The 13,758-nt window shown below is 41.5% G+C and overlaps 1 protein-coding gene across 1 annotated transcript in view; it reads left to right on the forward strand.

Moving 5' to 3' along the window:
- stk32c (serine/threonine kinase 32C) overlaps positions 1-13,758 on the forward strand; it is a gene marked incomplete at its 5' end in the record, with an annotated part of 98,711 nt that overhangs the window by 20,739 nt on the left and 64,214 nt on the right. Inside the window, one exon of the mRNA XM_080507807.1 lies at positions 9,423-9,478. Within this exon, the coding sequence (XP_080363933.1) occupies positions 9,423-9,478 (56 nt within the window). The remainder of the gene's footprint in view (positions 1-9,422; positions 9,479-13,758) is intronic.

Here is a 13,758-nt window from a genome sequence, read left to right on the forward strand (position 1 = left end):
CGGTTTCTATTAGTGAATCGTGCACATTGCTGATGCAGCGATACATGAAGGTCAGAATTTACGGACCTCCGGTTTGAGAATCCAAATTTAAATACGTAATATCATCAATATCTTTACATTTTTACTCTACAGAACATTTTCCTGCTCGTGGACCACAACTTTGGAAATGCTTTTTATCAAGGATACACGGAGTAAGAGTCCATGTAGTGTTAAGCCTGATACCCGATACTGGTGTTGATGCATCCCTGCTTTTTGTTGAAAGTTTAATGTTTATTGATGTGTTTGAGGAGGTACTGAGGAGAAAGTCTGGACACTGTCATCAACCTGTGTGACATCACCTACACTGGCATTCCAGGTTTCAGTCGAGACTTGTGCTCAGTACTGCTCCTGCATGGGCTGCCCGACATCTATTCTTGATTTGGTTGAAACATATCCGAGAGTAGAGGAAAGATGGGATCAATCACCATTCATACCATGTCAATAACTCTTAGTGATTTTTCCCTTTATTCACATTTTTTCGAGGTGTGAAGCTTCCATGCTTCCACGTTTAAGGCAGTTTTGTCAAACTTTGAGCTACGGCTGACTGAGCCTCCACTGACAAAGTGGTACAGAAAATGAATGGATGCTATGTTTGTGAAATCTTGTAAAACAGGGAAAACATGCAAACTCTCAACATATTTGTATTTCACTGCCATCACATTCAAAATTATCTAATGTTTGTCATGAAAATGTAAAATTTTAATTTTGAATAGGGAGGCATCGATCCCAGTATTGGGTCTGATAGAACACAGACTCATACTTGGATAAAGACCCCCAGTACAGCCCGGCGAGTGTTATGTGACGCAGAAGAGTGTGAGGGATACATAGAGTAGTGTGTAGATAGATGCTATGCACGGCTCTGTGTGTACGTAGGTTGTAAGGTTGTAGGAAGTGGATGTAGCGTCGACGCAGAAGCTGTGCGGTGGTAGTTCACGGCAACGCAGAGTCTTTGGATATTGTTTGCATATGGAGTATAAATAAGACTTTATAGCATTTACAAAGGACTCATGTCAGTACTTGATATCGGCAAGTGGCTAAAGGTTAGTACTTTAAACATCTTTAAGCATCTAATATCACAGTGAATTTCAGGGTTGAAATTAAGAAACCAAATATAGAATAAATGTTTTAAATAACATAATGTCATTTAGGTCAAAAGAGCCTCTCTTGAGGCAGGCTATTGTGCCATGGAAGCAAAACAATGTGATTCGTTCAAGTAATGGTGCTGTAAGTCAGTGCATCTTAGTTTTAATTTACGTATTGATCAAACTTTCTTTGGCATGTGTTTCTAATTACTGTTTAGGAGCAAGACTGTAATCGTCCAAGCAGGCCATCAATAACCCAAACGAGGAGCACCTCTGTGCAGCCGGGGTCGTTCTGCAGCTTCATCACAAGCTTTTTTGATGGAAGCACATTTTGAGCGCGGCAGTAAATAAGAGGAGTCACTGGACAAAGTGGAATCCACTGTCTGTGTGTAATTAAAGAACCGCGGTAAATCAAAGCCTCGATGAGGCCTATTGACATTTGTAGCTATAGCAAAAAATAGAAATCCAGCTTTGGAACAGAGCTTTTCTCAGCAGTGGGTCTAATGGAACATTTCCCATCAGCAGAGATGAGAATGGAGTTCAAGTGTTTACTCTTCGAGAGTTTAAGAATCTGTACTTGACTATTTATAGTTTTAAAGCGTCATGTTGTTGAATGGGCTCCGAGAACAGAAAAACAGCTACAAGAAAGGTCAAAACCTTCATTTTGTTCGAGTAAACTGGAGAGCCTGGAGTTTGAGTTTAATTTGCATCTCTTCATCTAAAGCAAAAATGTTTCCTTTCCTTTCAGAGATGTTTGTGGGTAGCTGTTTTCACAAGGTATTCGCAAAAGTATACTATCGAGAATACCTTGTAAAAATAGCTAAAACTTCTCAGACGAGAAAAACAACCAGACAAAACACAACATGGGATTTTATTTGTATTTGTGAGCTCACCACTGTTGTGGATAAGCTGTCTTAAGGCAATGCCCCTGCTTTGAGCAGTAACCTGTGATGAACCGAATAATTTTATGAAACTCATTGCACAGAAACAATTACAGAAGTTTCAGTGGTCTTGTTGTCTTTGTCACTTATGATGATAAGCATTCATGCCAATATCGTTACCTACGATTTGAGAGCATTGTGCAGTTGGACTTGCTGTGGTGCAGTTTATGAAGTCCAGTGTGGCAGCTAATAAACTCCATACCATCTTCAGCATTTTCAGGAGCGTTGTTACCATTTATGAGGTAAATGCCTCATTTGTCAGCCACCGACGTCATCGTCCTGATTAAAATGAGTAACATTATTCAAACCGAGATTGGATTTTCTTTGTACCTAGGGCGGCACAATATTAGGTTAACATACAATAATGTTGTTAGCAATTGCGAGGACATTATTAATTCCTAATCTGGCCTTTTTTTTTGCTCAATCCCACCAGCAGCATTTGTCATTTTTACTAGATTTTTGTGCTTCGGCTGAAGTATTGTGACCATCATCAATGAATCGATTGAGGGCTGTCAATCCATTAAAATATTTGTTGATGGCTTTTTAAATATGACGTACATATATATTACTTTTTTTTTTTGTTTGTTGCACTTGTCTTACATCTAGTCTGTACATTAGAAGTTTCCCTATTTCTGTTATTATAAAGAATCAGTTTCTTTTAAGAAGCTCCGGCATATAGAGCACCGTCCTCCCAATTACAGGTGTAACTTCATCTGCAGACACTCAAATGGAGGGATTTACTTTCCCAATCGGTTACTTTTCATCTGTAGCAACTATTAATCCTTTCGTGTTTGACAAAGTGACTGTAATCAGTGACTCTGATATTTTACAGGAGGTTGCGTAACGCTGTGGATCACGTTTCTAAAACGACTGATTTTGCTGCTTCCAGCGATAAGCTGTGTGAAAACCAACGCTCTTGCTCTCCCCCCTTGACAGATGACACCACGGTGTGACACCACGTGATGCAGAGCAGCAGAAACTGTCAGTAACGGAAATCAACCAAGTGAGAGATGCCAGCGAACGGCGGCGTGACAGAAAGCCTCTTGCTGAAAGCTTATAGAGGGAAAACCCCCTGAGGGCAAACTTCTGTGTACCAACCCCAGTCTGCTATACCTTTGCGGCGTTAACGTAGCAGCTCATTTTTGGAGACCCTATGTAGTGTAAATCAGTCGGAGAGCGTGGACACCCGACCACAAAGGGATCCCGACCTAGCGTGCGTGTGCGTGAAATTCATTGGACACGCGTGTTGGCAGGACTTCACCCTCGGCACAACACTGTGAGGCTCGAGCAACGCCGATCCACAGAGCCGCCACGTGAAACGGCATTTCATAGATCAATGTGTCGAAGCGCTCCTGACATCAAAGGTATGAGGTTCCCTCCCCATTAGGACGGTGCTCTGCCTCTTCCACTGCCATTGGTTGGTGTTCTTGCTCTGGATCCATTTCAGGCGACAGCATCATCGGTTCGGTTTATTGATCCTGCAGCAGTCACATACACCCTCTTCGGTTGAACCCACAGTGAAATTGGATGCCATCCAGTAGAAAGAGAGGTGTTGTGGATGGTGTTTTGATTCATTGAGGACTGTATCAGTGCTTCATCGTCCTCCCTCTCAGTGGTTTTACATTTAATCCAAATGAAGGTTGGCCGTTTTCCCAAACGGATAATCACTCTTGTTGCACTTGTGGGAAAATGGAAGAATTGTTTGAAAATTGCACTACATAATTCCCGCTCAGGCATTTGCCTCTGGTTTTTCCCCCCATTAAAAATAATAATAAAAAAAAAAAACCCTGAATAAAACTCCACATAAATGAGCCAGCTGGGATTTGCATTTCTGTCGATGACGCTGCGGCCACGATAACGGGCTGACATTTCCGAAGCAGTTGACGTCGCATAAATAACATCAACTCACAGTGTTTACTGCCAAGCATCTGCTTGTAGGGAATCACAGCATAATTCTCCAAGCTGTAGGTATGGATGTACAACTCCAACACATAATTCATGGCTGTTGATCGATTGCCACCCCTCCTCTTTGTGCCGGGAGCAGTGACTGCGAGGTTGAACGTCTCATGAAATATATATTGTGCCAGGATTCATAATTAATGCCAAAATAAGATGATGGACACTCACAATAAATCAATCTTATTATAATAATCTTATTGTTTGTAGACTTGGCGTTAAAAACAGGGCTCATAAAATGTACCCAGTTGAAAATAAACAGCTTTGAAAGGTTGTTCTTTAAGACCCCAGAACTCTTTATCCAGTATTTCCCAGGGTATAATTGGCAAGGTCAATGATCTCGTTGTATAATTTTTTTTGTTTTGTGGTCTTGAAGGTGTCCTCCACATGTTCACCTCATCTGGCCCTCCCTGGATTTCCCTTTAATCTTCCCCTCAATTGATTCTATTACCTGCGATTGTTATTGAAACAAGCTCAGCTTTTGGTGGATCTGTGTGAAGATCAGTTGTAAAGCACCAAGGTTGTTGAACAGAAGTTGTTTCGCACAATGCTGATTTCCATCAGTTCACTAATTATTGTGCTGGGAAGTTCATAAAAACCCTTCAAGAGGAGCATTCACATTTGATTTGCAATAAGACAAACGTCTTTTGTCTTTCTTCTATAACCAATATATGCTCCATTCATACAATAATGTTTTCAGGTGAAAATGGCAAATGGTGCTTGGAGCCACTGGGGGGGAAACTTTTTGAAAATGGCTTCCAAGCTAGAACCTCTCGAAAATGCTCCTCTGACTCCGTCTCCATGCAGACGATTGAAAATGCAACCTTTCTGAAACTACTGTGCATGTGCACCGTGGCCGTAGTTCACAGTTGTTCTGCACATGCTCAAGCAGCTGGACAGTAACAACAATGGCGGCCTCCAGAGTGTCAGGACTCCCGCTTCATATTCTCCTGGGACTTGGTATAGTTGTAGTTGACAGTCACTTGTAATATCAATCCTGTCCATGTGAATGACTGTGTACTGTGTACCGTTAATTTTTGTGTGTGTGTATTGTTCTCTGCTTGCGTGTGTGTGGTTTCATTACATAAACAACAGCACTCTGTCGTGGCCCAACAAGAGAATTATAAACGTATAACAAGTATGAACGTAAAACATTTCTGAAATGAAAATGCAAGGAACCATGAAATTTCATCTGAAACTTTGTGTAAACGGGACCCGAGTAGGAAAAATGTGAATCGTTGCATTTCCCCTGTTTCCATGGAGACGATTAGTCGCAAAGTCCCACTTTGGGTTGCCATTTTTTTAAATGTTGCAAATTCACTGACTCCGAGCATGGCCAAAACGCAACAGAAGTTTTGCGTTTTCTCTTGAAAACATTGTCGCGTAACATGTAATGCCTTAACCTTTCCATTCTGAGGTGACGAGCTGTCCTGAACCATTTTGACCTCTTGGATTAAGATGAAAACGAAGTCATTAGCAACTTTATAAAGAAAAGAAACAGTCATTACGGACAGCTGATGGTACCGTTTGTGCACAATAAAAGCGTATGGGTGAGATACATCCATTAACTGAGGTTAAACGTACATCAGCTGCGGCACGTAGTGGCGGGTGAAAGTTTATGTTGTGAGAACAAAAATTAAAGTGAAATAATCGGCAGCTTGAATCAATTCACTCTGGTATTCTGGGCAAGTGTGGGATGAATTAATTAAATATGACCTTGCGTTATACTCTCAGCTGCAACACAGAAGTATTTACTACATCTGGCTTCCAAAGCAATAGCGAGAACTTTTCAGAAACATAAAATTGATGTAAAAATTGTGTCTGCTTTATGTATCCCAGTCAAATTGTTTAGGAGACATCTGTTTCTCTTCTAAAGCATCACAGTAGATGCCACTGGAAGGAAAATGTCAATGGCAGCACAGGACTGGTCAGACTATTTGTTATTCCCACCTTGCAGACCTGTCTTTTCTAATACTATGTCTTCCAGTGAGATTAGTTTGTTCATGTACCTGAAAAGACAGTAACCCACTCTTGGAATATCTGAAACTTTTCCATGGCCCCTTGACATGGGCTTCCTGCCAAGGCCAGCCGCTCCACAGGAGCCAAACACCCATTGAAGACCCCCCCCCCCCCGTGGAGCAGGCTTGGCATTATTATCCTGGTGTGTCAGCAGCTCGCTGCCCCTACGGAGGAAGACATGTTGTCATTCTCCCACTTCCTTCATTCTCAAGCCAATTCACTCGCTTCGAACTACCGTTGCCTGCAGCATTCGGATGTTGTCATTTGTGCAGCATCCAGTGAAACCTGAGATACCTGCTACCTCCACATAATGTCTATTCTGACATGGTCCTGTTCATCGGACTGGTTGTTTAGGCGCACGAATGGACACAAGAGCAATAAGAAACATACTTTTTGTCATAACAAGTGCAAATTAAGGTAATTGACACCTTTCTTACTGTGCATGGATGTAGCGTGAAGTATTTCCTTTGCTCTGTAAAGAATCGATGCCCTATGTGTCCTTTCATCATCTGGTTCAGCACCTGCTGGAGAGGCCGAATCTAGCACTTGAAGCCAAGATAGGAAAGCTGAAACGTCTGCAGGAAATTATTCTTTGAAACGCGTCTGAGTAGACGGTTGTACGGGATTTGTTAAGTGTTTGTCGCTACCTGTCAAAGACATTAAGCTCAGATGAAGTTTGTCAAGGCCGCAATTGTACAATGGAGCATTTGAACCCGGCTATTGAGTGAAGTGTGAACACTTCACCTCTGGTGTTTGATTCCACCGCTCAGCTGGCACGGAGACAGTCCATGCTTTGTTGGGATTTTAAGTCGGTGTCGAGCCTGTCTGGCATAAAAGACCTGCACTGCCTCCCACATAAATAATTCTCGCTCCTAGCATGTGGATGCCAGTGTGGTGCATGGAGGACTGCTTACAGGAAACCATATGTTTGCACTAATCATCCCCCGAGCACGGAACAAGGCCTGAATCTGTGTTGAGGAGCGGCTCCTTTCACCACTCTGGTTCAAAGAGCTGTATCAAGAGCTGTGATTTTCAAAGTGTGCAGTGGGTCTTCCTTGGGGGCGCCAGAGAGCTACAGAGTGAACAGAGAATTGCGAGAGGGTCAGGGGAATGCCGTTTTCCCACTACAGAAAAAGCACATTGGACAGTGTTTTTTGGGAATGTGATGTCAAATGCGGCATAGCGAGAGCAGCAATTGTCAAGTTGTGCGTCACTGGTTTTTCTCCCGAGAACAATCAATTTAGGCCCCGTTTAGTTTTTAAGTGAAAATGCTAAATGTTTATTCCACCTGTTCGTGCACAGGACAATGATGTTCGGAGCCACTGAAAAGACAAGGTTTTGAATACACTCCTAGTCCGTCTCCATGGAAACTGGGAATAACTAAACATTTTGAAAATACTGCTATGGTGGCCTTCAGAGTGACATGACTTCCAGCCCATATTTTTCTGTGACTTCGTAGTCTTATAGTGACTGTCATCTATAATAGCTGTCCACTTTTGTTGTCCATCTGTACGAATGTCTGTTTATTTGTCATTATTCATGTTTATAGTGTATTGCCGTCTCCCCACGTGTTTTATTTTTGTTTTTGTTTTTTTACAAAATGGCAACTACGAGTGGTTTTACATGAAAACTACACCACTTTCAAATCTTTGTCATGTAAAAGCGAAACATTTCTGAAACAAAAACTTTCACATAAAACCTTATATGTTAATGAGGCCTTTGATTGTCTTTGATTGCATTTTAGCCCCATTAGAATCTGATGCTGGAAACCTGTTTGAAAGGGACTAGAACAACCTGACAACCATCATTCTCATCTATCTTAAAATAGATCACTTGAACTTTAGGAGGCACCACACTGTATTTTTTCCATGGTTTCATTTTATCCCTTCTAATACCACTTGAAAAGTTGTGTTGGTGGCACAGTGCATCAAGACGGCGGTGCAGTCGGAGCCTTGCCATATGAGGGGATTAGCCGTGTACAGAAGCCTGAGACGGGAGAATCCTGGCTGGATTAGGTTACCGTCGTCCAGACCAAACACAGAAAGCGCACCTTTCCTTTGTCTGGGAGCAGATATCATTGTGAGCTTTTTACTTCCTCCTGCCAGTGGGTCGGCTGTCTGCTTTCGTTCTTCTCTCCTGATTGCTCCTTTCGCTTCTACACTGATGAGGGGTGGGGGGGGGGGGTGTTGCGGGTCAGGATGTGAGCTTCAGAAGCTGACTGACTTTTTAAAGGAGGAGCTGCATGAGTTACCATCATGCCTGCTGTGCCCACATCTGCCTGGGGCATTGCTACACACACACACACACACACACACACACACACACACACACACACACACACACACACACACACACACACACACACACACACACACACACACACACACACACACACACACACACACACACACACACACACACCCAGATGACCAGCGTGAGGTCAATCAGAGGAAGTCTTCAACAGCCCACATTTCCCACGTCGTCGTACGTGCCGCACATAGTAATGACATGTTGAAATCAATAAGACCTGTAGGCCCAAAGCTTTCACATCCGTCAGCTGAAAACAATAGTAAACCGACCTGAATGTTTGTATTTTAACCTAATTAAGCAGCTTTGAGCTGGAGCAAGTCAAGGTTACCTGTTGGTTTTACAGGCTGTACAATCTTGTGTAGCTAAAGCTAATTACTGTGATTTATGGAAGTTGCTTTTTGGTTAATAGGCTCTCTGAATAATATACATCATCTCAAGGAGAAACAACCCGTCTAGATGTTATTTGTTTTAAAATATAACATTTAATCAATGTCTTATTCTTGTTTGGGAGACGTCAAGAGTAGCGGCAGTGCCAGTAAACAGATGTAGCTAATTAACTTTATAGTACTATTCATCACATGCAGACGAAGAGCACAGTGGTTAGAATCTCCCATTTTCAACCTTCACGAAGTTTATATTATGCCTCATAACTTTTACTTCAAACTTGCGACGTGTTATTTGTGTTAGCTTCGCCACCTGTTGTTGGCAAACGATTCAGACGTCAACCTATTTGAATAGCCGTTACAATATCAGCTATAGGATTGCTCATATGTTATATAATATTTATATTTCAGAGTTATTATGCAACAATTTTACTGATCTAGCTCTCTTCAGAACAACTGTGGTCCCTGATCTAAAATGACTTGAGGGTAAGAGAAGTGAGGTCTTGAGCCATTTTAGTAGTGTAACTCTCGCTGCCGTCGGTAGCCAAATAAAAGCTCATAGTCAGAATGAATTCTTAAAGACCATTACAGAAGTGTCTGTTGAAACATTTGATTCAGACTAAAACAATGCCTTAATTACATCATGTTCGATTTTCATTGTTTACTCACTCTGTTTTTCTTTTCCTTCACAGTAAACTTTGACCACTTCCAGATATTGCGTGCCATTGGGAAAGGGAGCTTTGGAAAGGTAAGGCGGCTTCCATTTTGATAGTTTGGATATAGTTGCTAAAACATAATGAAAACAGATGACCAATTATGTAAATAGGATCAAAATGTGTGATGGCTACAAGATGGGATCAAAGTATCCGCAAAACTGAAGCTCTTGTGGGCTATTCCTGGTCTCCAGTGGTCAGTGGTCTATCAGAGGTAGTCCTATAAAGTAGAAAGGAGTGAACTGAAGACATAGTCATGGGTGGACAGTGCTCATTGATTCACATGAGGAAGGACGGTCTTTGAATAGGTCTGACTCAAATAGCAACTGAAGCTCAAACCCCTGGAGAACCAAATGCTGTGTCTTTTTGAGCCGTGTCAGAACACATAATTGTTGTGAATGGTGTGGTCAGGATTTCCACACCAAGAGAACTCATAACGAAGACATTGGAAGACCTGGTCTGATGAATCTATTGAAGAACACAACAACCAGTTGGAGGTGTTGCCTTGGCCTCCAAAGTCATCAGATCTGTGGGATGTACTTAATAAACAAGTCCAATCCATGAAGGCCCAACATCAACATTTCCAGCACTTCAAGAAAGGATGTCAAATATTCAAAAGATGGTTCTATCTATATGGTTTTATCAGTGTTAAATGTTCATTACCTGACATACTGTGCATTGTGGATTTCCACAGAGATGATGTCCACATTATTAGAATAATAAATAAAGCTTCCTACAGAGAAAATACTAATAAACTATTTACAGCCTCTTGCACATTAAAATTTAAAGATATAGTATATTTAAAAACATTAGAAATACTATTTCGAATAAAGAATAAAAGTCTTCCCACAGCTATTCAAAAATGTTTTTAATTAAGAGAAAACAACTACAACTTAAGAGGACTGTGTATGTTTGAAAAAGGTGGTGCGAGAACCAACGTGGAATACAGATGTGTTTCTATTCTGGGAGTATGTTTATGGAATGGTCTCAGTGACAACTTAAAACTGTGCAAATCACTGTTCTGCTTCAAAAAAACAGTAAAAAGAAAAATAATTAATGGTTACAATGAACAATAATTTCTGTTACTTCTTTTTGTTTGGTTGGGTTTTTCTCATGTACTACTTCTGTTATGTTCCATATACATTTTTTCTCCCGTATTACAACTGCTATGTTTATTTATTTTTCTTTTTTTTCTTTCTCCAGTTGCTTTTTAAAAAATTGATTATATTTTTTGCATCACTGGTGTCTGGGGTAACCGCACAGGTTTTTAAGGGAGAGGCTAAAATAAGCCTTGGCTTCAGCCTATACCCATTTCGGTTACAAGTATATTGTGGAAACAGTGAAAAATCACAGGTGTGTGAACTTGTACCACGAACTGCACAAAAATTCATCAACTGCACTTATACTGAAACTGTAACCGAAATAAACCATTCATTCATTCATTCATTCACATATTGACTGCATCATTTATCACACCCACAAGACTGAACAGTACACAATATTCAACAGTCTCAGATCTGCCATCATGGATCTACTATCACAAAGTTTCAGGAATGAAAGGAATAAGAGGAGCTGGAGCTGGGTTTTAATTTGTGCATTCATAAGAAAAAAAACACTGCTGGTTGTAGTTAGGGGTTTTCATGTTGAAAGAAAATGTGAAACAACTGCAATGAGACAATGTCAAAATGTGGATGTTGTTTTGATATATTGTTAAAGTTCACATATGTACAAATAAATTATAATATTTTGTGCATTTATTACCACATAAATACACATAGAAATACAGAATATTGGTATCACCGTTGGGTGCTGGTGCCAGGTGTCGGTATCGGTTCAAATCTTAAAGGTACCCATATTGAGTTGGATAACATTTTCAAAATGCCTGAAAGGATCTATTTCTGACATCTTGGAGCCATACTCAAAGTTCATGTGTGGTCACAATGCTGTGGTTTCCAAGGGTATGTGTTCCCCACCCGGGATATAATTTGTGAAAGAATCGCTGAGCGTGAGGTTGTACGGTCCAGGAGAAATTACCATCCGGCATCTCATATGATGTGTTCACGAGCTATTTTCCTCATTTAGTAGCTGTCATAGACACAGGTTATGTAATTCTTTGCATGAAGTCACATCGGGGAGAGCCAATTTACTTCTCGCGGAATGCCAGCTGACCTGTTGGGAGTTTCAGACCCCCACGTCTCCACTTGACAATGCTGCGCCTGCCTTTGTCATCACGCTCACTGGCTCGGACGCAACGGGGAGGGACGGCAAAAGTTGGCATGTTGCACTGCGAGCCTCCATATTGCCAAGCCAAATTACCGCAGTTCTTTTCAGCCATGTCTCAGGTGCCAATATCACCATTGTTGATAAAACAGACATTTTGGATTAACTTGTAGGCTGTTTGTTTCCGAGCGAGTTCCTTTGTGCTCGCGTTGAATGCCTGGATGAGACTTCCAAGTAATGAATTCTGAGCGTTTGTGTGTGTTTTTGTCAACACACACGCAAATGAGACTCGAGAGATCGGAAGAGTTTATCTTCCCTTTGAATCCCAGATATCGCCACTAATATTTGTTCATTACTCTGCACGCCTCTGCAAGTTCTCTCTGCTCTGCTATTCTCAAAACAAGTTTTTTTTTTGTGTTAAAAACATGTCCCTCTGTTACAGGAAAGTCATTGCCCAATGCTGAATACATTACCATGTGAATTTATGTAAATTTTTACTTATTGCTTTGTTCCCTCAAGCTGCTGTCACTTCCCTTATGATACTGACGGGAATCTGCAGAGAGCGAAGACGCAGGGTAACCCGTGCATTCTGAATCGTCTAAATGAGCATCCATTCATGATTTTTGGGTGTGAGTTTCATATACAAACTGGGTTTTTGGCACAGACAGACGCCTGAAGAAGAAAATTACATGGGTCTGACACAAATGGTGTCTCTTCTTTTGGCTGAGGAGTCAGAGAAAAATGAGCCAACTGCTCCATCCAGGAGGCCGGGAACACAAACGGGGGGCCTCGTCTGCGAGCTGGCTTCTGGATGTGTTATATCTCTGCTCAGTCATGTTCACAGCCATTTCCTGTGGACAGACACGCACACATACACACCAAGCAGTCAGACAGATGTTCACACAGAAATCCAGATAAAGTTTGTCCTTGTCTGAGGTCGGCTGATTTATTTACTTATTTATATATTTTGTTTTTTGGCCTCAATCCATTTTCCTGCTGCTTCTGAACACTTAACAGTGCCAGTCTTTAGCCTCCCAGAGAGCATGCTGAAACTACGGGAGATGTAGTTGGGAATAAATGAGGCGTCTGGAGCGTGACAACTACTCAGTATTCATTACAAGACAAAGCCTACTCCAATGTTGAAAATTGTATCCTAAGACTTCCTTCAATTCCTGTATGCAATCACATTGCAAAAACGTGATTTGTAAAAGTCAGTGTCTTAATGTATGAAAGGTACCATTTTTAATATGCTTCGCTTTAAAATAATCAGTATAATTTGAGAAAACCAGGGCGAGAATGAGTTCTCCTTGTTTATCAGCAGGCGTTGGCAAACTGACAAAGTAGCCCTGCTTGTAATACCACGTTCTACCACATGGTGGTACAATGAGTCCTTCTCACGTCCAGGTAAAAGCAGCAGGAGGGCTTTTAGATTCACTACTTTATTCATTCATACATTATCTGCAGTTACTGCTTCTAATCAGCCGGATGTTTAGTGACAAAGTGACACACAAAACAGGAGTTACTGCTGCTGCTCATTCAATGTTTCATGACACCAGAACGGTCAAAAATGTGCACTCATCAGCCACACAGTTGCTGCAGATTTGTCAGCAACACATCTGTGATGCAATTGTCCTCTTTGCTACTGACAAACATGGTCTTCTGCATACCTTGTGTGTAACAAGTGCTTACAGTTGCCTTCCTATAACACGTTATCAGGGCATCGAGTGTGATTGTCTGATTATCGCTGTTTGTCTTCATTGGAGCATGTGTGAAAACACATCAGTACTCGGTTCACTTGGAGATGAACTCTGCTGTGGTTTGTGTACAGTACGAACCGTGTAACGCGTCGCGGTCCCTCGCTCTCAGACGTCTTTTTTGTGACTGCAGCAATACTTTGTTGTACAGGTTAGATGGCTCACAGCCTCACCTGCTGCTTGTGCTGGGAGGCTCTGTTTGAATTCAAAAGTAACAACAGCAACCTCAGACAACATATTTTTCTTTGTTGCTGCCTTGTTTTGTCATTTTGAACGGGATGGTTTTCCATTTTTGAATCCGGGCCGATAGACGAGCTGGGTTTTCTGCCTCCATTTGCATC

This window comes from Blennius ocellaris (genome assembly GCF_963422515.1).
Source record: "Blennius ocellaris genome assembly, chromosome: 13".
NCBI lineage: Eukaryota > Metazoa > Chordata > Actinopteri > Blenniiformes > Blenniidae > Blennius > Blennius ocellaris.